At 33.8% G+C, this 27776-nt stretch overlaps 1 protein-coding gene across 3 annotated transcripts in view; it reads left to right on the top strand.

Moving 5' to 3' along the window:
• LOC111053888 (G-protein coupled receptor Mth2) overlaps positions 1-27776 on the top strand; it is a 36411-nt gene that overhangs the window by 3141 nt on the left and 5494 nt on the right. The window contains exons 1-4 of one of the 3 annotated variants that reach the window (XM_022340832.2): positions 701-1722; positions 23121-23199; positions 25603-25778; positions 27469-27634. In XM_022340832.2, the coding sequence (XP_022196524.2) occupies positions 876-1722; positions 23121-23199; positions 25603-25778; positions 27469-27634 (1268 nt within the window). In that variant the 5' untranslated portion in view covers positions 701-875. Of the gene's footprint in view, positions 1-700; positions 1723-16057; positions 17900-23120; positions 23200-25602; positions 25779-27468; positions 27635-27776 lie in introns of those variants that run through there. The other 2 variants (XM_022340839.2, XM_022340825.2) reach the window with 2 other exon arrangements.

Below are 27776 nucleotides of genomic sequence, written 5' to 3'. Positions count from 1 at the left end.
ATTTTCGCCATTTATTTTCTCTTGGAACTCTGTATCAAAATAATTGTATCCCATGTCCTCCTTTCATCATTATTCACTATATTTCTCTCTAGACCTAACATGCGAACAGTTAAATCAAACAATCTCTCTTCTCTCTACTTGTTTTAGAATCAGTACGGTATGCCTACCCTACATTATGTTTATATATACCGTATTTTAGCCGAGTGCTTCTGTGTTTCAATAATTATGCGAAACTTTACCATATGTCGTTGATTTATGCTTATTTTATGATTTTTCATTGAGTGGAAAGAGTTAAACCGGTTTGATGGAATTCCAGTCATAAAAACTGGGGAAATCACAATGTATTAATTTTCCCGCTAAATCTTAAGACTCAAGACGAAGTCTTTACATGAGAGCTACACATGCTATCGTTCAATTATTAATTAATAGCCTTCTTTATCGTTTTATATCTGATAACAATATGCATCATATCTATATTAAATTTGATAGGTTTGCATCTATATGGGTTTGATACTGAGAATGCGTTCACAAGGAAAAATATTAGCGTTTCATACCACACTTTTCCTCTTATCAGTATCAGGTTCAGGTAAGACTGTGTTAATAACCTGAGTTATCCGTATCTTTGAGAGCTTCCTTCTTGTACAGTATTGTAAAAGAAGCACAGTATTGTAGACAGGAAACCTCCAACCATTCATAGAACAGTATTAAAACCAATCGCGCGCTAGTCAGTAGTAATAATTATCACAGCATCACATGATGTGATAATGGAGAAATTATCATAACACTAGTCATTTCTTTTGTAATAGTCTCTAATAGTTTTATGATTTAGTTTCTTATTCACATAAATTTCTTTGTTTTGTGGTTGATTTTCCAAGATGGCACTACTGATACTTTTTGGAGGCGTTTTTTTCCTTCAAATAGCGTCTGTTTTTCCCGTAGCTACGAACCGGTTGTGTTCTGAAGAAGAAAGTGAAATAATTCACGGTAACGATCAGGGAGACAAGTTTATCGGCAACGATGGTACCGTTTACAGAATGGGGCACTTTTGGCGGGAAAACTCCACCAATACCACCTTCGGTTGCGTATGTTCCTACAAATCTTGTTTGAGAAAATGTTGTCCCCTGAACCAAGTGGTCACCAGCTACAACGATAACACACTGACTTGCGGTCAAGTGGCAGATAAACAATGGGATTTCGGTGAACTCGACATTTACTCTTCGAAAGACGTCAACAAACTCGAGAAGGTCTCGAACGGTGGTGTTGCGATAGGGGCACACGTGGGGAACCCATGCGAATTTGGGATGTTTCCAACAAATGAATTCTACATTCTCGATGACGGCCAAATTTACGAGCAATTCGAAAATTCTGACTTATCAATGGGGCATTCAATACATGAACAATCAAGATATTGTGTCGATTATATGAATGTCACATTCAAAAATGAGACCCACGAATCTTTCGAGTTTATTATTCAGGCACAGATATGTATAGATGAAGACGGTGATGCGATGCAAAACAGTTATACGCTGTATGCTGTTTGCATTATGATAAACAATGTTTTTCTTCTGATGACACTGATTGTTTACTGCTCGCTTGAAAAACTGAGAAATACGATGGGAAAGTGTTTGATCTTTTTTGTTGTGTGCCTCTTAATCGGATACGCTGCACTATTCTTCGACAGAGTCATTCAATACAAACCACCTCTCGAGTGCACCATTATTGGTGAGTAGCACTTCAATGAAACTCTTATTTTATAATCCTACAATCAGACTATTCATTTATTTATTCAAATTTCAACGGTACACACCACTTTTACAAATAATGGATAATCAAGAGAAAAGTCATCATCTTCTTCTTCTTCTTCTTCTTCTTCTTCTTCTTCATCGTCTTAAAAATTTAGAAAAAATACATGCAGTAATATAAATACAATATTCATAAATTAAAAAATATATAATAAACAAAGATAGGAACAAGAGACAGAACTTGAGTTTGTGGCCTAGGCCCGACTTAACATTAAACACTGGTGTGCCATTATTGGTGTGCCTTTTGAATGCTTGCTAGCATGGACTCCCCCAATGATAGGAACAACAAGAAGATAACAAGAACATCAACAGGAGTAGATTTTAAAAGCTAAAAAAAAATTTTAGAGCATTACTTCAATACCGCGGTATGGTAGTTCTTTGAAAATGGTATTCGTTTACACAATTTCCTAATTTGAACCTGTAAATTATACAAATGTCTGATCTGACAAAGTCTGCCAAAATATAACGATATTAATAATAAATTTCTCACATAACAATATAACTTTCACTTTTCTCTGTTACTCGGACACTATATGCTATCAATAAATTCGAAATTCAAGTCACATTTCATTCATGGTAATCCTCTTTTGCTTAAGTGCTGAACAATTTGTTTCTGTGATTCTCCTCTGGAATAGGCTACACATGCGTTTTGGCAAGTGGACCTATGGATTTATGAGTTTAAGGACTATGATAATAAGTTGTTACTAGAGTTATTACAAAGCCCCCCTAATCTATTTTTACTCACTGATACGAGATTACACAGCTCACGAAGTTAAATATAATTATATATAGGTATCATGATTATGACGATTACTAAAGCTGCGTTTATACCAAAGTTATTAACAAAATAATGTTAATAACTTAATCCTTATAGATTCTATTAGATTGAACATAACTGATCATACACATGATGAACATATGTGTTTGTCAAGTTCCGTTCAATCTAATAGAATCTACAAGGATCAAGTTAACATTTTGTTTATAACTTTGGTGTAAATCCATCTTAACTATGCTATAGAGTTGATTCTTCATCAGTGAGGACTGTAAGTGAATCATGATTTATTTTCACGAAAACAATTAAGGCTCCCCCAAATAATAAGTGAATATTGTAGCTAAAATACACAAATAATAAAATTTTAATATTAGATTTAAAAATGGGCTGTGAAGAAAACAGAGAGAATGAGAAGAGAGAGTTACGTTTAGTCAAGCAATTGAATCAGTTTATCACTGACTCAAAGTTTGGATCTTGTAATAAATTTATCCAAATCTATAATCTTTTCTAATTTCAGTTATTAGTAAATTAAGATTACATTTTATAGAGTGAACATAGGACTTAATATGCTAAATATCTTGAAATATCTGAATTTCTTCCATCCATCCTTCATCTTGCAGTAAGTGTAGATAGTCTTGAATACCGCTCTAAGTAAATTTAATGTAAACTACCGCTTTTAAAAAAAGATTATCTGTGAGCCGTAGACAGATAGATCTCTAGAGAGTATGATTTCTCAATGCTTTTACTCTATTTTCTCGTCAAATGAACTATACTAGGTACTGAAACTCAAGGTTTGATTCGAAATAAGTATTTTGTGGTGTGATGAAAGTTTGAAATGTAATTTTATAGCAGTTTTATACCGGCCAGTACGGGGTTGAACAATACGACCGGTACGGACGTCTCATGGGTCCACAAAATATCCACTCCGAAACGTGCGCTCTATAGTTAACAGCAGCAGGGAAGGGTCAAAATCGAGAAGGAATAAATATTGCCACATTTATAAACAATAGGTCAACCCTTTCCGATCCCATCAACCTGTTGCATTTTCTACCTTCAGGTAGAAAATACAGGTGGACCCACCAGAGACCTCAAAGCCGAAAAATCTTGCACGGAAGAAATATTGACAATGAGAGCATCAGGAAAGAATTCTAATGAAACTGTGAAAAATAATTCGGGACTTGAAGCCCCAGCATGGATATCATGCCAACGGAGGATTTCAACGTCAAGAATTGATATGGATTATTCTTTTCCTCATAATATGAATGGGAATATTCATGGATTCACTGTATAGTATTGTTATGAGAACATGCCAAATCATTTTTATTTTGCCTACTTCAATAGAGGAATAAGTGAAATAAGCCAAAAAATGCAAGTTTTAATTTTTTTAAATGTTTCACATTTTGTCATCTGGCTGAAATGTCCCATTCAAGGCAAATGCACACAGAAACAGATAGATAGATAGGCTGCCTTTATTTTAACTTGGAGGGCGAAGTTATGCTAGTTATACAGTCCGCTTATATCTGCTACATGCAATCGTTTGATTTTTTCTCCCTCTGTAGCAGTGTGCGTTTGCAATTACTCTCACTCCACACTATGTCTCTCTCCCATCCCCACTTATTTTCTCTTCCTCTTAGTCACTCTCTCTCTCGATATTGTAATCTACATGAAATCGTACCGTATCCATCTCAATCATTTTCTCTTTCACTCTAATCTCTCCCATTAACCTTCCGGTAGTCGCGCTTTACTCAATCACACGAGCAGTCGCGTGTTGTAATTTTTACGACATCCAATTTTCCAAGTGTTATGTACTCTGTTTACTATCAGAACATATCAATTAATTATATAATTACTATTTCCATCTCACTGGATTATTATACGCCTATGAACATTTGCATGATTACCTTTTCGTAGCTCAATAAAGTACACCAAGCAAAGCCAACAATTCTGCAGTGTTATTGGTTCGTTTACAGTCTTTCCCTATATCATACTATGCACTGTCGCGACTGAATGGCGCCTAAAGACTGAACCATTGCTCGGTTGATACTGCAACTCAGTGGAGCGATGAGGGGAAAGTTTTGGAATGCATAGGTGACTCATTCACTGACACCACCCCATTCAATAGTTTTGTGCAGCAAAAAAACTGTCACTGTTGTACTTTTTACAACAGCGTAATTCTGGAAGGCAGTCACTGCAACTGCCACTAAACATTTTCTTATTTCCTCTTCTCTCTCTCCAATATCTATTGTAAATACATTATTCTCTTTCAGGATAAACTATCTCAGCTATTTGTGATTCTTTATTTGTTCCGATATTCTGTTATCCACCTGATACCAGTGTTAGTCACTCATGATTATTAGTAGTATCAATAAAGACTAATAAATTAAACATTATTATGTTATCAGTGTCTATGATATCAGTAAACTGTAATAATAGAAGAATGCACTCAAGAGAATCATGAAATTTGAAATTCAATTAACTAGCTGGAATCCAGGAAAAGTGGACTGAAGACCTACTTCAGTTATTTCTCTTGGGGTTTAACCTGGAAAATGTGATGAAATAGGATTGATGAACAAATTTCTCTTTTTGCAACATTTCACATGATAATAGGCGCCGGTAACACTATAATAACTGATTCATAATTAATAATCTGCATAAAGTGCAAAGTGTTTTTTTCTTCATGAAAGATGGAAAATAAAAACACTCTTTCCTCTACAGAATAAGAGATAGTGCATAGAAAGTGGCCGTTAATGGAAAGTATCGATTAAATGCGGAAGAAAACTTGAAATCAACATTGAGCAAAAACTTTCATCTTTGAATAGATTCCTGAATATTGTTTATATCCCATAATATCTTTAACAATTGCATGGAATTGAGGCTTTTTGGAATCAGAAAGTTATTGTTTTCAAGAGAACGTTCACATTTTATGATACGATTAGACTGACTCCGTGTGTAACACAGTTGCTTCGTGAATCCTCTTGAAACCATCCAACTCCAACAAAACCTCATGATTTTGAGCAAGGAGATCATGAAATTGTTTTGCCTGGCCAAAACCGGCCTTGTTTAAAAACCAGACCAGGTGTTGATTACTCTGTTAGACACAGTGCTCGTACTAGTGTTAGAAATACTAATGTTGAATAACGTCAATAGATCACGCGACAACTTGTAATTTGTCTCATTTTTGACCCAATTTTTTCGACAACCACATAACAACTCAACACAAAGATAAAAGTGTATAAGTGAATACATGCGGCAACTATAACAACAATCATAATATACTAATAATTTAGGGTATATGTTGCAAAATAGAGGAATGGAAAAATAATAGAACCTGCACATCTTAATAATTAAACAATTATCTAGGAATCTTGCTCAGCTAGTGTATTTGTTTGACCAAACTGCTTTAAAATTGACAATTTTTGGCACTTATTAACAATCAGAAATCCCAATAAATATGAGAGATATATTTACTCTTATAATTCAGACAGCTGTGGAAAAAACAAACACCTTTAAAAACTATTATCCCCTTTAGATAATTATTACTATACAATCAGTCACTAAATACGCAATGTTGTTCATATTGATAGTCTCCTTCTATGAAAATGGTCTACAGTTAATTTATAAGTTTGACATAGAGAGGAGAAAAACTGACTGCTGTGCTGACATGATTATCAAGTTTGTGAAAAGTGCTGTTAATTGGAGGAAAATTTTGTGCAAATTGAGGAAAGTGTTACAATGTTGATTATACTCATTATAATGCTCGTTGAATAGTTATTGATTACAGGATATTTGCAATGAATAATCTTGAAATGATTAATCAATATTGTATAATGTAGCATTGATCCAGTATTATTTATTAAATGGCTCTAGAGAATTATTGATTTTTCTCTTAATAGATTCATAACTACCTATTTCTATTGATTTATTATCACAGGAAATAATTCGGCAATTGATATAGGCTAGAGAGAGAAATTAAAAATATCAAGGAAGTGATGTAGTTAGAAGAAATATATGGAATTGTGGTGTTTTGAGACAATGCTACCGTACTGAATTGTAGGAAATGATCATCAATCAGAGTTTGAGTTCATAAACCTTATACAATTAAAGACGTGCCATTTTTCTATGCCGCATATGCAATGGTAATCTGTTTATTGCAGCTCAATAATATTACTCATTAGATTAATTATTATCAAACGAGAATCCAAATTAAATGCTAAATATCATCCCGAAGACTTCTGCTACTGCAAATATTGACAACAAATGCATTTATTTCCATCATTTCATTCATTGGATTATGATGGATCCTCTCCACTTATTCAACCTCCGATAATGTCAATTACTCGGGTGTTAAAGGAAATAGCCGGGAATGTACGAAGATAATTGAACATTTTTCACTCTCTAAGAACGACGACAGATTTAATAAAAGACGAAATTATTGTTGAAACAGAGATAGTCAAGAAAGAGGTTCAAGAAAATTCTCGATTGTATGGAGTAGACTCATGCAGATTATTTAGAATTAAGATATTAAGAGCATTATCAAATATATTGAGAGCATTATCAATAAGAACACATCCCAATAAAAATACGATATCTCCCAGTTTATTTCAATATATTTCCGAGATCTCTCAGTATTGTCAAGGACAAAAAATCATATTGACTTATAGAACACAAAGAGCACAAAGAATGGAGATAGCATTTATTTGTTCACTTGATGAAGCCTGTTGTTCCTTCCTAATCATATTTATAAATTATTTGTGATTGTATCTACGAATACATGAATGAATAAAAAATGAGGTTTCGTTTCTAAATAGTCAAGGAATTGAATAAATAATTATTCTGATGAATAGTGCCACAGACTTCTACGCTCAAGTCCGCGATTTATAAACGTCCAGTGTGGAACATCAGAATAACTGTTATTATCGCCAAACTGTTTCCATCAAAATCAAGCACTTTACATTCGTAACTAGTGTTATTTTGGCACTTGATAGACACAACAAGCGATAAGCTTCACTTCCGCACAGAATAATGAATGATTCAATCTTGATAAAAAGTCATTTCTAATTTTCTAGCTTTCTGTCGCTAATAAAACTCCAATGTTTCTGTGGACTTGACTGTGAATTACTGTACGATAAGTTTTCCATTTCCTTCATGCATGCATTCAGATGCATATTTGCTGGCATTAGTCTTCATTATGCGAGTAGGCCTTAATGCAGGAAACAGTATAAATTTAGTCTACAAATTTATCCATCTAACTTGCCACACATCAGATAAACTATTTCATAACAGCTGTACAAATGCGACTATTAGATAATTAGTCCAAGTGCCTGCAATAATATGGGAGAGCGGACAATCTATTTAGCCCTTGGTGTGGATGGTGGATTAATTTCACTTTGTCTGTCATCTGAATCGGAAGTTCCTAATTGGGACACCAACTAGGAAACTTTCCAACGGTATGATAGTTTATAAATAACTACACTTATTCACTGAAGCTCAAAGTCGTGTTTTGTAAATTCTTTGAGTAGTTGTGAAGGTAATATCATAGAGAAACAATAGCATAAGTAGATATCCCATGGTATAGGGAATTTATGCCGCAACTTTTACTGTTATCTCAAGCCGATTACTGTCGATTATTGTCAATTTTTACTGTTTTGTTGGGGTGATAGTGTATGAACGGCACAATTTGAGAGACTACCAGCGTCACACAGCTGCATGGGAAAGAACTACGTGAACTATCGGCTTGGGATAACAGTAAAAGTTGCGACATAAACGTCCTATACCATGGTATGCTATGCTATCCTATGCTATCGTTTCTCTATGGTAATATTGTGGTAGTTATACAATATTCAGTTGTTTTATTCAATTTTGTAAATTTACTTGTTTATCAGAGCCTCAAGGTTTTATATTTCGAAATATTATTATTGTTTAAAATAATGGGAACAACGGTCAGCGTAGAGATGAAAACAAACAAAACTTTCCTACTATTTCTAATTCATCCCATTTGAACATTTCAAATGTCAGAAGCATATGAAACTAGCACATAGGAACGCTAAACACTTATTTGGCACATACCGTTTCAAAATTAGCCCTATTAATTAGGATAGATCTATTATAGATCAAGCCCACAAGAGTTGTCGTTAACTCTGGAAATGTCTCTCTACATAGTCTATCTCATAGTCAGTCTATGCAGATAATACTCGTCATTTCTCGGTCAGTCATATCATATCATAGTCAGTTTATCATAGTCAGTCTACATTACATAGTCAGTCTATGCAAATAATACTCGGAAAGATAAGGCAGGGATGACCAACCCCTCCCCAACCCCATGGACGCAGCCCCCCCACCACATTTAAAAAATTCAGCTTCTACTACCCTGTACAAAATAATTTGTCAGTATTCATTTTACACACTGCAGACCTTTTCATGGAAATCCCCCCTCTCCAAGATTTGATTTTGAGGGGGTTCAAGTATTCTGAAACAAAATTTTCAACTTGAATTCTATAACATTATTATATCTTCCTCTCCTCATAACCTTCCTAATATCATTGAATAGACAACAATCTATCGATACACTCTGCCAATATAAACTATCTCTTACAACTCTAAAAGGAATTAATGATTTACCTACTCTGATAATAGTAGTTTTGTTATTTACAGTGTTCAAGTTCAGTTTGTGGTAGAAACGATTTCGATGACAAAGGAATGGATATCCTTAGGAAAGTTTTAAAGGGAATTTAAATTGACGGTTGAATAAAAGGATGCAGCTTGTCAGTTTTCCGGTTTTCACGGATGTTTGTTTCATCATTGGGATTTTTTTCATCAGGTGGAAACGACGCAAAAATGATGATAAGCAGACAAACCACTGAGATGAGTTGTCATGTTATTATCAAAATTATGGGAAAAACTTTTTACCGAGGAATTGAGGATCGGACTACAATGAAAATGTAAGATTTGCAAGTACAGTAGTTACGGATGATTTTATCTAATCATGTGTGAGAAATAATGATTGATTCATGCAGGAGAATCAATTGCGAAGTGATTGGTTTTACATGATTACCATTGAATTCTCTCAAATGAGGAAAATTTGTTGAATTTTTTATAAACCACGTTCGAATCGGATGGATGCTTGAGCCGGCTAAAGCCCTTCCGTATGCACCATCTTGGTTTGACGGAGATAGATCCACCCCATCGTTGGCTTAAATCCCTGTTTGAACTTACTTTTGTTGAAAAACCCTAATGAAAAAAAAATACATGCGAACATAATAAATGTAACCATAGATAAATTATTATTCTGTAAATGCGACCATAATGCAATCCTAGATAAGCGTTAAACGTGAATGGTGTTTATGGCACTAAGAAATAGCATGGATGTAACAAAGACATTGTTCATTTCAAGTAACTTCACCCAAACTTCGAACACTTGAGGATCATAGAAATATAAAAATATTTGAATAATAATTATACTCTGAATAGATCAAGTTCAGATTTGGACGAAATGTCCACGTTGCCAAATCGTGCGAAATTCCTATCTCTTCATGCAAGCCCATATAAATGGATATATCAAATTTGAGAACACAGTCGGTGCAGGATTATCTATTTGAATACATTTAGTTATATGGCCTTAAATGAGAAGATTGCAATTGCATAAAATTCGGGAACACGAATATTTTGATTGTAGTATTGAAAGTAGATATGGTCCCTACTTGAAAAAGTGTTCCAAAAGTAGTTTTCAATTGATAAAGACTTATGATAAATAGAAATTAAATCTTTGGAAAAACAAATCTCAACTTAAATCTGGTTGATTCACTGCAAGAAGAAAAATTCGGATATAGACTAAGAATGAAATTAGAAGGAAAATTAGTGAGAAGCGAGAGACAGGCGTAAATGAATAAGGTTTTGAGAAGATTAAACGATCTTTTGGAGAAATAGAGGGTGAAAAAATCTTCTCTGAAGACTAGACGGTCAAAATATGGATGGAAGAAATGATTATCTCCTGATTAAAGTGAGAAATTCAATAAAAAGGCAGTTTCCAGTGTGAAGTTTAAAACGAAAGATTGAGAATGCAGGAAAAGGTAGAACCACGGAATAAGCATACCAGTGCTTCTCTACTCTGTGGTAGAACTAAACTGGGATACAATGAAACATGGATTTCGTTACGGTACTAATACCATGTGGAAAATATACTGATTGGTTATTTCATACTAATACTGAATACTATAAATACTTTAGAGAAGATACTGCAATACAATACGAAGAATAGAACAAGAGTATCTGAGTTTCTGATCTCATCCATAACTTTCTGAAAGTTTCACTATGTAAAACATCGGTGATATGCTGAAAATAAAATTGAACTCTGAAAGCATGCGTTGAGTTTTCCTCTCATGCTGGGTAGTCATGAGCATTTTGCTTTTTATTCGACGTATTCTGAACACAAGGTGCTGGAAAATTGACCCCCCCCTGATGAAATTACAGTAATCAGATATAATGTATAATAATTATTATTTCACTAAAGCAGCTTCATCAATGGGATCACGATAAACGTGATTCGAAAAAATTTAATGGGGTTTCCCATATAGCCTACTAACGAATAAATACCCGTAAATAATTTTATATTAAATTTTTAAGAAAATAAATGACGATTATTAAATTTGAGATCATTATAGATGTCAGACAGTGAACCAAGATGGGTGCTTCGCAAAATTGATGAATAACAATAATTATATTTAATTGATGGGTTAAAGCTTTACCAAGTTGTGGAAGAGTTAACGAAATGAAACAAGATTTTCCTCTACTACTTTTTAATTCCTTAATGACTTAATAAATTCTGTCTACAATTTAATCGTGGGAAACTTTAACCGGATAGTTAAAAAGTTTTTTTGTGTAACTTTGTAAGTGGTTTTCTTCTTCTTCAACTACTACTTGTTCCTCTTCTTTACTGTATTCTTCTTGTTTGTCCTCTTCCAATTCTCTTTTTAATTCCATTCATATAATCTCATCATACTGGGGCCATGCGGCGGATAGAAGGGCTTTGTTTTGCTGCAAGCAACAAGGTGATGAATGGGATGTTAGTATAGGGAAAAACTCCTGGTTCTTGTAAAGGACACAAGTATTGGTTCGACCAACTAACGTACTTAGGACACACTATAAGTTCCGGTTGACGTTTGGTGTTATTTGAACCTTTGGATCCTTGAATTCGTCCTTTCAAACATAACATAACAATGCAGGGTGTCCACCCCCTCAAGCCCATCAACGTGCACTCCTCTTCTAAATTTCCCCCAAAAAAAGGTTTTCAGTTGAAACACTGCTGACATTTTTGTGTGATCGAACCCTGCCCAATGAGGTCGAGAACTGTCGTATTTTTAAAAACTAAATAAAAGGCTAGCATACTATAGTTGAATCATTCACAAATGAATAGAAACGGTATATCATCTTCAGCCAAATGAATAGGATCCTTAAGCCTAAATCTGAAGAGAGAAGAAAAGTTGGAGGTAATAGCAGAGACAAGAAATATAGTATGCTCCTTTATCTATGGTAATAGGAAGTACCGCCAACGAATTGACAAGAGCGGGAAACATTCTGAATGTGGAAGTTGCTATAGAGCACTAAGCTGAAGGAAAATAGAGTAATAAAATATAATAGAACATCAATTTATTCAATAAGGGCGAGTGGCATTGAAAAGTTTTAGTGGAGAACAAATATTTGGTAGCTTATAGCTTCTATTGGAGTTTGGATAGTGAATAGATGCACTAAGAAAACAGAAGATAAGAAAGCAAACATCGTTTTATTCCTTCAATAAACAATAGTTTTAGTTTTTACTACTGATATCCTATCCTCGATGATATGGATCCAATATTGTATTTATTATCAGTTTGTTGACAATATTTAGCTGATACTCCCTTTTCAGTGAAAATTTAACAGCTCTTTGAATAAATACTCCCTAGAAATGGTGGATATTGAGATGAATAGAATGTAGTGAAGATAATAGAGATCAAGGGATGATAATATTATTATAAAATATCGATTTCCCCGTCACATCTGATGATAAGTCTGTATAAGTTGACTTGATAAGTCTGCAATTTTAGTAAATTGAGATTTTTCACTAATTATTTTTGTACGTATAGGGCAGGGAACCTTTGTTCATTTGCTGTTCCAGTAGGCTACACACTTCATCCAATGTAGTCAAATATATAAGTTTCACAGTTCACAGTAACTACCATTAATTTTTCAAAAGTTGAAAAAAGTTGGTTTAATAATTTAATTATTATTACTGTATTCAGTTCCTGTAACAATATTGATTGATGGTGACATGCAATACAATTTTCATTACTGGTGGTCATTCACCCATATCTATTAGAATTCCTTATACAATAATTCACTGATAAAGGTAGTAAAGGCCTACTGAAATATACGTTATTCTCAAGTTCAAGAAACTAACAATTTCAAGGCCTTATTTACAGTGTCAATTAAGCTGTTTTATGTTTTAAACTGAAGCTTTCAGTTTTTTATTTATCTTTTACAGTTTAGTACGGCACTGAATGATAGATTTCTTTCTCAACTGACCAATCTAACCACTATAAAGTTTTCCTGAACTGGACTTTTTTAGTAGGCATTTCAAGTAAGATATCAACGGGACAACGTTAACAAAAATAAATAACAGGTTATCATATGAATACTGTAAACTGTAGCCTATATGAGAGAAAACCCTGAATAGATGACGAACAAGACAGGAATTGTACGATAACGTAGAAGCTAACTCGCGAATGAGTACCTACGTCATAAACGTACTAAATTATAAATAGGCTACCAGTTTAGATTAATGGTGACGTCATGTGTAGTATGTAATTAATCATCATCAGACACGAACCAAGTCGATAGTAAAAAATTATTACTTTCAGTTGGCAAGCGCGTATTGATAAGAATTGCAGAACAGGAGTTATTTCTAATCTGAAGAGAACTTGGATAAACCGGTTTCGTGTTATTGTTGACACTCGGTTTTATTTTAACATCAGTCGCACACTTTTTTATATTGAAGATGCATGCTTTTAGAATGCTAAAACGTCTGGAGCTGTACTTTCCAGGCTTCCAAAACCAGTTGTATTCAAGGAAATCCCGTTGAAATCGAAGTTGTTGCCAGACATATTTCATTCACTCTGCATGTCCCACACAGGGACTTTTAGGGAATCCCAAAGGTAGTCTACATCCTACATGACAAGATAATCATGATAAAGTTTTATGAAAATGCATGTAAAGTAATTGGGTTGACAGGATAAAGTACACTGATGGTAAATGATAATGATAGGAATTATGCAAGCGTACAACATGAAGAAACACGCGTGGGAATGATAGTAAACCGATACGGTTGGGTTATAGAAATTTACAAAACAAAATCTAATCCATTCAAAACTCTATCCATATTGGTTTTCATCTCGGTAATCTTCTACTAGTAATCCTTTTTGCTTGTTCTGCAGAAGACGGAGACAATTCCACTATTTGCCAAGTAGTCACCAATATAGCATATAATATAATTTAAATACAGTAAATATCTCATAATTAGAGATTTGATAACGATACAAGATAAAACAGACGTTCAAGACTATGCTGAAGCTATATAATACTGATAAAGGGAAAAAGATAAGTAAAAGGGAAAAAGATAAGTAGAAGGAAAAAGAGTAGTACTGTAGATATTTCTCCAACACATAATAACCAAAATTCAAAGAGATCTTTTCCATTCAAATAGAGTTGCTTTGATTGTATATTTTTTATATTAGATTCACAGGATTCTAGTATTTCATTAAATTCGCATTTGAAACTTGTGAGTGTTTTTATAACCATAGTTAGAAATAGAGAAGACACAGAAATCTCATCTATAAATTCTAGCCTGGCTGCAAATGAAAGAATATGAATATTGAATATAAAAAGAGGGAGTACCTAATAGAAGTTATACATCAAAATAAATTAGGAAAAGACTTCTGTGTAGTAGACTTCTATGTAGTTCTTCATCTCTAGCTAAGCTACAGCAAGTCATTAACACGCAGATTAACACCCTCATTTTAGATTAAACTCAGAAAGAGACAATTCCTTCGATTAATTGAGTGAAGGAGATAATGAGTGAAGGAGTGAAGGAGTAATATCAAGTAACATCAACCCCTGGGTAATTGATAATTGAATCAAGATAACATATTCTATTTATCCTGTATAATAAGGTAATAACTATCTTTCAGACTCAAGGCAGACTAGCTTATACCTCCATAAACCTAATAATTTATCACTCACTAATTAATCACTTGTTTATAAGTGATATTATACGTGATGCTTCTTAATATACTTCATAATAATAATGAAGGAATACGTATTATGTTTGAGGTAATAAGAATCAATGAATTTTCAACACGTCAGTGTGATGGTGTGTGTCGGTTCTTGGAGGCCTACAAATCTTTATTTTATCTTTATGACTTCTTCTGAAAAAATACATTTTCAAGTTTCTACCAAATTACTTATAACAGGCCTCGAGGCCTCCGTCAGTGATGTTAACGATTATTGGTACAAAAGGATCGCTAGAGATGTCTCTGTTTATCTAAAATACTTTATCTAAATTCTAAATACTTTTTCAAGTAGGCTGATGAATTTATCGCAGGCCCCGAGGCCTGTGATATTAAAGATTCTTGGTACAAAAGGATCGCTAGAGATGTCTCTGTTTATCTAAAAGACTTTATTTAAATTCTTAATACTTTCTCAAGTAGGCTAATGAATTTATCGCAGGCCCCGAGGCCTGTGATATTAAAGATTCTTGGTACAAAAGGATCGCTAGAGATGTCTCTGTTTATCTAAAAGACTTTATCTAAATTCTAGATACTTTTTCAAGAAGGCTAATGAATTTATCGCAGGCCCCGAGGCCTGTGATATTAAAGATTCTTGGTACAAAAGGATCGCTAGAGATGTCTCTGTTTATCTAAAAGACTTTATCTAAATTCTTAATACTTTCTCAAGTAGGCTAATGAATTTATCGCAGGCCCCGAGGCCTGTGGTTCTAACGATTCTTGATACAAAAGGATCGCTAGAGATGTCTCTGTTTATCTAAAAGACTTTATCTAAATTCTAGATACTTTTTCAAGAAGGCTAATGAATTTATCGCAGGCCCCGAGGCCTTGTCTTTATTTATCTTAATACTTTTCCAAATATTAGAGAACTTGGTGAGGAGAGGTAGGTCTATTTGCGAGAAGAGGAGGGTCGACAGAAACAGAGATATCAGGAGGGTTCTACCATAGCTGAGCAAGTTGTAGTATTGTTCATAATCATTCATTACTATATGAAAACCAGAAATGAACAAACACAACTCTCAAGGGAATACAATACTTTTTCATCAACAACTAAGGATAAATTATTCATGAGCCAGTGAGCAGGAATGAGCGCAACTCCGATAGGTTGGCGAACCTGGAGGGAGAAACACAGAAACACGTTTTGGCGTTCAATTTGAAATATTAACCTACGTAGCGCTACACGGTGTCAGTACACATGCGACCATCTCAGTTTGCGGTCTCTTCCCACAAAATAAACCGAAATACAATTCAACTTTTCGCAAGTTCTAGTGGTTTCAGTGTTTTTTTTGTGAAGTGCCTCATAGGAGTTATCTGGTTATAAGAAGCCTTCAGAGAAAATAGAATTGAACTGTGTTATGCGTGTAGAAAATGACTGATATCTGGAGAACGTGTTACTACTGTTAATATATCACAACTGCCTGAAACTTTAAGAATTGATCTATGGTTATGGAATTATTATATTATTCACAATATAATTTGCTATAAACATTTTAATTTTATAGTCACAATAAATTCTTATATCCTCATATCGTGAATAGGCCTACTCTTCACTGGAATAATTTTATTTGATACTACTATATAAGTGTTGACTAACCTTTTCTGAAAACTCAGCTACTATAATAAAACAAAGACAACTGGTTCAATATCTAGTTGAATGAATAAACTATTATTTTATCACTATCCAACATTTAATCGACTTGAAAACACTTCACATAAATATCAACTTCGAATAGTATTGAGATTTGTTTTTACTGGATTTCACTAGATTCCATCACTAAATAGAATCGAATTAGAGTCTACGGCAACATACCTAGAGAAAACAATTCCAGTACCACGTTGAATTTTTCAGGTGTCTAAAATGGTTAGTGATCAATTAGTAACATTTTCAAGAGTGAAGCGTGCTGAATAGATTCGTGAAAGTCATTGTTATACCGGTGACAATAGGTGATAACGGCAAGGATAGGTATAGCTATAAATACTATTCTTGGATGAACGGTACAGTTTTGTACTGGAATTGTAACCCAATTCATGAATGCGAATAGTTTATTAGAGAACACTCAGTGACTGTCGGTTTTGTGAATATTTTGTAAACATATATTAATGTGCGCGTAGTGGAGACGAACTGTAGGTGAAGTAGATATTGTTGATTTTATATTACTATTCTAGATCACTGCGCCCTAGAATTTTCTCCAGAATGCTGACTATTTTAGGAACATGCCTTTTGTTGGCAAGTTACCTGCCAATAACAGTCAGTCAAGAGGCAGCATGTGACATGAAATTCAGTGTACCTATTGAGGGAGAAATTGACGACGATCTGACCTTTATCGCAACTGATGGAACAATGTACAGAGCCGGACAATATTGGCACGACAACAGTAGGTACTGGGGTTGTATTTGCAAGGTGAAAAAGTGTGTTCAAAAGTGTTGTCCGGATGGTTTTGTCGCTGATAACCTGGACTGTGTGCCAGACAACACAACCAGTGTGAGACAACAGTTGCCGGAATACAAAGTATACAGAGAAGACAGCGATGGAAACTTGGAGTTAGTGAAGGATGTACCGCGGGACTATTTCCATGTAATCGTGTCCACTGATCAGAATTTCACTTGTGATGCTTTTGTACCGTATGCTTATGAAATTGAAGGTTCGGCTCTGTTGGAAGATGGCCAAATCAAATTTCCACTGCCAGATGATGTGCCGAATGGAATTAACCATTTCAAAATGGAGAGTTTCTGCATGGAAGTCAATGCAACAACTGGAACTATGCATTATTATGGATGTTTCGGCCCGGAGCCTCCACCTAAGGAAGCATTGAAAGTCTACCCGTACTTTTTGGTAGTGAATATCTTTTTCCTGGTCATTACTCTGATTGTGTACATTCTGCTGCCTCCATTGAGGAATAACCCGGCCAAATGCATGATGAACCTGCTTGTAGCACTCATCATCGGCGACTCACTTCTGGCTTCCCAACAGTTCACATCCACCCACGAACCTAGATATCTTTGTAGAATCATAGGTGAGTTCATTCATCCATTCATTCATCAATGATAGAAATACATAATGGTATGATTGGGGATGAAAAACAGGCTTAACCCTGTTTTCATTGCTTTTAAACATGACTATTTTACTATTTCAAATTACTTCCTCAATCTCAATTAAATTCCAATAAATATAGTTAACCTTCTTGTGATTCTCCATTTCTACTCTGACTGCTTGCGAGCAGAAGTAGATGATGTGCCAAATGGAGTTAACCATTTCGAAATGGAGGGTTTCTGCTTGGAAGTCAATGCAACAACTGGAACTATGCATTATTATGGATGTTTCGGCTTAAACATCCATAATAATGGATATTGGATAGATTATTACCGAGAGAAATAAAAAGAAGCGAAACTCTCTATTATAAAAAGACTTAATTGTATTTTTATTATTCATTTTTCTAACCTTATTTTGATGTCTTTATAAGACAGTACAAATCATCCCAGTACGCTTATATTATATAGTGATTAGTCCACACCGCAATTCATCAAGTTTAATCTTACATTGTGTATTTCGTAGTTCATTGATAATCAGCTTTCTTGCAAATGAATTGAACCAATTTACTTAGAATACTCATGTGTTCTTCATGTATTCTATCCCATGGACGCAACGACGCAACCCCCCTCTTTTACTTCGCACCCCATATAAACTGGAACTCAAAAATGTTGTCGGTAGTCATTCAAACACTGCTGAACTTTCTTGGGACACCCTCAAGTTTTGATTTTGATTCTTCCAGCAATCACAGCAATAACATAGCTATTCTAGCTGCAAACTCTCAATATCAGATATAACCATGTATCAAAATGATCAGGAGAATATTATTGTTGAAAGTTGTTTATTGAGATTTAATTCATAGGTAAAATTATTTTCATTAGAAGAATTGAATTCCTTCAATCTCGAAACATTACTTTTGATTTTGTTTCTTCGTTTGTGAATGACTAAAGGGATAGTAGTCGAATTTCTAATTCTCGAGTATTTTTGTAAACTTTGGAATGTGAAACATGAGAACAATAATGCTTTTCAACAGGTTACAGTTACAAAAGATAACAGAAATTTAAAAAATTGTTCAATATAGGTTTAATTATACTAATCCTACGATACCACAATAAGCATTCCCATGAGGACTACAGTATATACAAGGAAATTCGGAATTAAAAAAGACAGAAATGATGATCACTTTCTCACGACGATCTCGACAATGAGAAGTATTCCTCCTTCCTCGCCCAATTAAATACCTGCTACTAACTTTTTTTATAAGAATTTATAAATGATATAGCATTTTCCTTGTAATCAGTAGATCCATCCATAAATTACTGTTATGTAATAATTTTTCTGGCAAGCTAAAACAAAATATGCATAACACCTTTCAAGGGCAACTTTATCCAGGCTATTAGTACATCCTCATCTGAATACTGGTTTTAATTCGAGCCTACCGAAGAACATTACTTGTGAAGTTGAAGCTGCTGAGTTCAAGGCTAATTTCATGATGCTTGATTGAAATTTCTCACATATTTTGATATTACGTAACGAGCAGGAGAGCAGGATAGAAAATAATCCTCATCCATTGACCCAATTCGTTTTAGTTTTTATGCTAGTCTAGTGATGATTACTCATTTTTCTCGTATTTCGAATAAAATACAGGCAACTGATTGCTCATTTTTTAATGCAGTTGAGACTGAATTCAAATATTCTTCTTCTTCTTCTTCTTCTTCTTCTTCTTCTTCTTCTTCTTCTTCTTCTTCTTCTTCTTTCAAACAGGGATTAGGCTATTGCCTGTTCCGACTCACATTCAGCTTTTAATTAGAATAAAACATATAATAATAAAAAAAATAAATTAATTAATAACATCAATATAATCTAATCTAATATCCGCCAAATATAATTTATTCGCTGAAATGGAAAAATGCCAAGTACTCCTCATGAGGTTTCCTCAGTTTACATTCTGGATGAAAACATTATATAACGTGATAAACTTCAGCAGTAGCGTAGCTACGATTTTGGAATTTAGGGGGGGGGGGTTGTCCAATGATGTTATTTTGGACCCCGTGAACATAAACTTGAGCATACCTTGAGCATTCTCTTTAGCATAGGCTACTCTACAAGGTATGCAATAGTTTTCACTTGATATTCTATTGTAACTTTGTTTACGTTGTGTTTTATGAACGGTTGGATAACACTTTTAGACATTAGCGCGAGATGGTTTCTTTCAATTTAATATATCTGGTAGCCAATTGCAAATTATTTGAATGATTTTAATAGTTTTTAACATCCAGAAAACAATATTGCAGTTGAATAAAATTATTTGAGGTCATATTTATGTAGTGCACTTTGAATATTGGATTTTTGGGCCTTTTATTATACTAACTATATAACCATGGTTGTATGGTTATATAAATCATACTATTGTTATATAGTAACTAAGGTTACCTATATAACCATGGTTATATAGTTGCTTTAATAGGGGGGTTGTAACCTGAACTCCCCTCTCGCTACGCCACTGAATTTTAGAACTGAAATACTTATAGAAACTACATTCCCATAATAGAAAAAAACATAATATTCCGTACCAGTATTCATTCTGAGATAAAAAAGTACACTTTTAACCTTATTCGACTATAATAGGCTTCCTATTGCTTGCTTTTAAGATTGAGGACTTCGAAATCTTTCAATCTGGGTATATTTATATAATATACTGAATATCATAAGAATGATAGGTACTCAAAGTACTGTATATTAGAACTATCATGAAAATGTAGGCTCCATTCACATACGGTACCGTAATTCAGAAGCATGTGGAAGCCACAGTGATGGGGAGAATTCTCTTAGATTAGGATTGTACATTTTTCCAATCACTTTTCTATTCAATCAATATCAAATCATAAATTCATATTTCAAACGTTAATACAATTAAGCTAAAATCACGTCTATGACAATAATTTTATTAATTGGACGTGACTGTGGTTTTAGTATTTTATCAGGTTCTTCCAGTTGTTTGAAACACTGAGCTATTCACTGTTTCTCTTCTAGTCGTTAACGAGAGGCAATTATTGGGTATTAGATCGTTCAATACAGTTAATAATAACCTGTGATTTCAGATCAATTCATGAGTAACATACATACATCATGCAGAGACAAAAAATCCCATTCCCATTGTACCAAAGCGAAGGTCAAATGATAGAAACATTCACATAGGTAGAATCTTTTCCTTGATAGTAGTTATCATGTGATATTATTCTCAAGTGTCAGGATTTCAAAATGACGAAGAGGCATTGATATACGAACATTCTCAATCTGATTACAAAGTAGGCATACCTCTATCACACATTCACACACAGCGAAAAACAAAAAAGTTCTATCAACAACCTTCAAGGCCAAATTGACTTGATTTGTATCAAAATGATGTGTTTTAGTTGATTCAGACTTGGTCATCTGTCTTATGACATATACATATCGTAGGCCTATTATTTGAAGCAAATACAAGATTTTCCATTCAAAGACATACCGTATTCCTGTATTTATTTGGCCTTTGAGAAGTCGAAAATTGAGAGTTTTTAGTAATGAAACGACTGCAGCCTTCGACGAGTACCTTCTATTATATTCACCTCTCTATAACTTGATAACTTTTGAACCACTGAAAGTGTATTATTTATTTGGAATTTTTTATTCCAAATGACTCTATTCAGATGAGGAAATGCAGCCTACGAAAAACTTTACGATTCTGAAGAATCGGATAATTAATGAATTTGTATTTCATTTTTACAGACGCAATGTTTTCTCGAACGCTCCTTACTATATCTCCTCCTTTTTCTTCTTGAATCAATTAAATTTTTGTTTTTTTTTAATTATCCCGATTGAAAGAGACTACTAGAATATGTGATCCTTGCCATAAATCAAAGATAACAAAGTGAAAAACAAAAACCAAACTGAATAACCTTCAAAGTGCTTCAAGAGAGAACTTCTTTGGTACGGTAATCAAAAAAGTTTTATTTGGAACAAATCCTTGGCAGTCCAATTATTTCGAGCTTTCCATCTACTGTTAGGCAGTAAGATCTATTAAGGATAACGAATATAACTCCACGTTTTCATCAATTGAAGGATATGTCCTCCTGATCAATTAAAAATTGAGGTTTATATACCTCAAAAGGTTTATATACAAACACACTCACTTTAATTAAAAATACCATGATGATAAGTGAACAAATAATTAATCTATTTACAGAATCACAATGAATAATTTTCGAAGGTTGTGCTGTTTTCCCTTCGATCCTCTTCTAAAACTTCAAAGCTGATGTTAATTAGTTATATTTGTATTTCTCGAATTTCTGAGGCAGCAGGTGCTGTAGCCTGTTCTAAATAGTAAAGCTGTATATTGACAGGATGGCTCAACTTTAACAATACTACTGAGTGAAGTAAACATTTAGATTCAGAATTTAGAAAGTGGAATATCTGATGTAGGCCTAGCTATTAGCTCACAAAAAAATACTCCTCCAATGAACTATTTTCGATCAGCTTGCTTGCACAACGGCTGCAGTAAGATTCATACTGTCTGTATTCCTGTTAGATAACACCAATGCTGACAGTTTGAAGTGTAATGACTATAGATCTGCAACGTATCAAACCTAATGGAATTTAGATTAAATCCTTATCCAAACTATCGACCATATTGTTCAAGCTCTACTCCTCTGTTTGACAAGATTAATTTATTGACAGTAATAAAACCAAAGATTTAAAACATACCAAGATATTCCTAGCTTGATTATTCTTCGAAACCTACTTTCCAGAGGGAATTTTAAAAAGTGGATTTAGGCTAGTGAACCCAGGGGACACACTACTTATAAAATTAATATTAACAAGTGAATGTCATAACTAGTTTGATGACTCAACATTATTAAAATTGAGCTAGGTTCAACGTTCAATTAAGCTTGCTCTCAACAATATTTATAAGGAAATGCGGTCAACTCCACATCACGCCAAACTCTTGGGAATGAATAATAACGTATAATTATTACTGAAAGTTCAATTCTACCGAAGTCCAATCATTTTGTAGTTGAACATTATTTTTTTCAATTACGTTTCACTGGAAACGAGAATTTTTACGACGAAATATAGATCACTGTAATAATTGATGACTTATTTAAGAAACCATGTTGTGCAATTGATTTTAAATAGAAAATAAACTAATATTTTATTCTCTTTTTCAGCATACACAATGTACTTCTTCTTACTGGCCGGTTTCTTTTGGTTGAATGTCATGTGCTATGACATCTATTCCGCATTTAGGTAAGAGATTTTCAGTCATCTATCTCCTATTTCTGATATGATATTATATGAATAATATAGTGTTAATATAGTGTACACTTTCAATATAGGTAGTGTAAATCTTCCAACCTTGTATTTTTAGAGTACGGTACCTATTATGAATTATTCGAAAAAATGAACCATATTTTATTAAATGGAGATTCACTAAAGCTGTGCTGCTCTTGGAACACGGAATATCTGCTTCAGAGCTCTAAAAAGTGTTTTCAAAAAAAAAAAATAGTGAAACAAACTGAATGTATAGGATGTGGAAAGCATTGAAGAGAACTCAGTTCTTCTTCTTGTTTGCCTTTACAACCCAGTATGGGTCACAGCCTCGCACAATCTACAATCTTCTCCTCCAAGCATCTCTGTTCAATGCAGCACGTCTCCATCCCTGCACACCAACCTTTGCTGCATCCTGGCTAACCACATACCTACATCCATCTTGTCCTGGGTCGCCCTCTCTTCCTCCTTCAATATATTTTCCCATTCATCGCCATCTTGGGTGGGGTGGGTATGTGTCATCTGCTCGTATCAGGTGTCCTGCCCATCTTAGTCTGTGCACTCTCATCACTGTGACTATATCAGCTTGTTTATACAACTGGTACAGCTCTTCATTGTACTGCCTGCGCCAGACTCGGTTACGTCCGATGAGCGATTTTGGGGGTTTGCAGTCCGCTGAGCGATCCATTGTTCAAAATAACAATAAGGATAGGCAGATGCTATGAATTAAAGAACTTGGGTGTCATTAATCATCAGGGACAGTGACTGAGAAAAGCTACAAGCGATAAAGTATCTCACAGATATCAAGAAGATTTAAGATCAACTTCACAACTGAAGCAAATCTACGTAGATTAAAAATGGCAAAATCTGTGGCTTCAACTTCCAACTTGCATTTCAAACTTGATCGCAATCACAACATAAACAACAGATGTACAGAACCAGTTTTCATAGTGAGGCCCTTACTAGAGGCCGTAGAGGGGTATGCACAATTGCTGATGCATTGTGGGAGTGTTTAGTGGGTATGTATCTGATACATATCTGATACACATAGGAGATACGTATCAATTCTGTCTCAAATAATATGTATCAGATACATTTGAGGTACATATTTTGTAATACATACTTTAAAGGTTTCATTGATACATATTTGATATGTATCGGATACTTTGTGTGCTATGTGGGACATCTATATAAGCAATCACAAATTTCAAGTTCATGCCAATCTACAATCGTTATAGTTAGTATATAATAACGAAATGGCACCTATATTTTATTCACATTACAGATTTCATCAAAAGAGCTCAAAATCTATATTTAAACTTAGGTGCTTAAATCCCAAAAATGAAAAAATGTCCTGAGTTTTTTTTCATTTTGATGAACTGATAATACCCAAATCGAATTTTCAACAGTTTGTTAAAATATTGTTCATTGGATACAATTATTCTTCAACAAATGATTCCTTTTTATGGGAGGTGGTAGGTACTGATTCAATCATCAGAGTATACACATACACTTGTGGCCTTCCTCCGTTACTGTCCCTGATTAATGACACCTAAGTCCTCCCATTCATAGCGTCTGCCTATCCTTATTGTTATTATGAACAATGGATCGCTCAGTGGACTATTTTTTCCCCGATCGCTCATCGGACGACACCGCAAGACTCCAGCTTCTTGAACACTTACAAAGATTCTCCTCATGACCTTCCTTTCAAAGACACCCAACATTTTTTCACTCAATGTAGTTGCCCAAGTCTCACTGCCATATAGGAGTACTGGCACAATAAGTGTCCTGTATAAGAGTATCTTGACCTTTTTGTTCAAATTTCGACGTTTGATCAGTTTGGACAGTGCATAATAGCATCTGTTTGCCTGCATGATTATTCGCCTCACTTTGCTTGATGTGTTGTTTCTGGAATTGATGGAGGATCCTTCACTAGCTCAAATGTGAGAAGAGAACTCAGTTAGGTTTCCAAAATCATGAAATGTAATAAGTTGGAGTGGGATCCACTATAAACTGTCATCAGTTCTTATAACACAAGAATAATTCTAAGACTACCAACTTCGCATGAAAAGAGAAGTGTATATTCTCTTTTGAAACATAGTGTCTAAACTCTAACAGAGTTAGGACCAAATGAAGTAGAATGATATGAAAGAAATGTGTGAATTCTCCTTTGAAACTCTTACAGAGTTAAGACCAAATGAAGTAGAATGAAATGAAAGAAATGTGTGAATTTTTTTGAAACACAGTGTCTAGACTCTAACAGAGTTAGGACCAAATACAGTGAAATGAAATGACGAAATAAATGTGTATATTTTCTTTTGAAACACAGAGTATAAACTTTAATAGGTTGGGACCAATATTTTCATTCAAATGTTGTTCTAGGAAAATGAAAAGTATGCCGAGAAGTCAGAGCAAGAAAAGGTACGTGATGATTGGTCACTCGTGCTATGCTTGGGGTTGTCCATTGGTCATGACGGTGTTCGCCTACTTTGTCGATATGATTGGGCCATCATGGTTGATCAGGCCAAGACTGGCTGTCAGCTCTTGCTGGTTCGGAGGTAAATATTTATTTCACAATTTTACAATGGAAGCAACTGGTAAAACCCCAAATATGTTCCCTTAACATAAGAAACGATAAATACATTTCATATTCAAAATAATATAATGAGGTGAGTCTAACTGAAGAATAAAACATTCGTCAGCCATTTAATAGTTCAAGAATCATAGAAATCAGGGTAATGTGTAATCTTATCGAAATTTGGGAACGGAATAGCACAAGGTTATCTTATTTTTTCTCCCTATCATTTTGATGATGTACTTATTGTATGAATCAATAAAGAATAAAAGAAAGGGGAAGGAATAATAACTTTGAACTAAGGCGTAAAAATTCTATTATTTCGGGCATTATTTTGATGCCCGGTTACTAGGATACTTGTTAAAACTAATGAACCATTTTTAATCTATTTGGTTAATGATCCATTAGATTGAATCTATAGAGATCTATAATAATATGGATAATTATAGATTGACTATATTAATAAGTATGTATGCTCCATTATATTTAATAAGTGTCATAGAAACCATTATTTGGAATAATCAGTTTTTGGGAAATTCTGACTGGTTGATTCTCTCCCAATCATTGATTTGATCACCTTTTGTTTTTGTAAGTTAATAAATTAATGGATGAATTAATAAGTAAAAATATTATTATATTAAGTAAGCAGGCTACAAAAGTGCAAGGAATGCATTATATTTTGAGTAGCTTATTATTATTATTTTGGAGTATACCATAATAAACTATTTATTCATTTATTGATTCAATGATACATCGAATCAATGATTGATTCAATTCATACATTGTTTCAATTCATAGAAAAATATAATTTGATTCAAAATATTATCGGTAATGATTGAAACAATCGAATACAATCTATTTGTATTAAACGGCTTTGCAGAGAACATACTACTATTGACATTCAACTAGAATTTCATTGACATTTAACTGTGAAAAATTCACTAGACAATTCTTTGTTATTTATTTATTTCCGTCAAAACCAAGTTGAGCGTATCCAATATATGTGCAAGTTTAATTGTACCATATTTAAAAAAAAAAATTGAATCATGTACATTGAATGTATTTTATGATTGTGACTAGTATCACTAATGATGCTGTCTGGAATCAATTTTTTATGTTCTCTGAGAATATATCACACCTGATATCATGAAATACAAAATATATGTATGTTATAGACACAATTGACTCTTTTCAAAAACATAAATAAAACCTGATCATGTAGGGCTGCTAACCTTTCGACGTGAAATGCATATGCGAATAATAATGGGTTAAAAAAAAGTCAAAAGCTTAGAAAAACTGTGTCGATGTATTTATGAAAAGTATTTTCATTTAAATGTATTTTATTTATGTAAAGTACTTGAATCCTGATGTTTTAACTCGTAGTTTATTGATTGGATTTTACAGTACCATATCTTAGATTATAATAAGTCTACTTATTTTATATGAGGAATTAATAGAACATAACTATGTATAAGGACTATGATCAACATTATCATATGCCATTTTATTTGAAATGCAATATTAACAATATTAAGCTTCTTTGGATGAAGCTCATCCAGGTTATAGGAGTGTAGGAGTTTATGCAACAAGCTGAATATATCAAAATTAAATCTACAGTGAGAATGATTTTAAGATCATATAATTACGTTATTGTGATCATTTATATTTTACAGAGACAGCTTCATTGTATTTGTACTTCTACGGACCAATGATGTTATTGCTGGCAGCCAATATCTATTTCTTCGCAATCACAATCTATAAACTGTATGAAGTTTCAAAACAAACTGCAGTGCTGAAAAACTCTGAAAGCAATTCAAATCACGAGAAGGAGAGGGATCGGTATGTATTATAAATATTATGCATTGAGTTCATATAGATGAAATTTATGTATCTTTTGATTTGTAAATGGATATATTATGTATTTTATTGTATAAATACAATATCGTAAATTTATTATGTTTTCATTTCACCATGGGGACGA

This window comes from Nilaparvata lugens, chromosome 10, assembly GCF_014356525.2.
Source record: "Nilaparvata lugens isolate BPH chromosome 10, ASM1435652v1, whole genome shotgun sequence".
NCBI classification, from domain to species: domain Eukaryota; kingdom Metazoa; phylum Arthropoda; class Insecta; order Hemiptera; family Delphacidae; genus Nilaparvata; species Nilaparvata lugens.
This window is presented reverse-complemented; position numbering and strand designations above follow the sequence as displayed.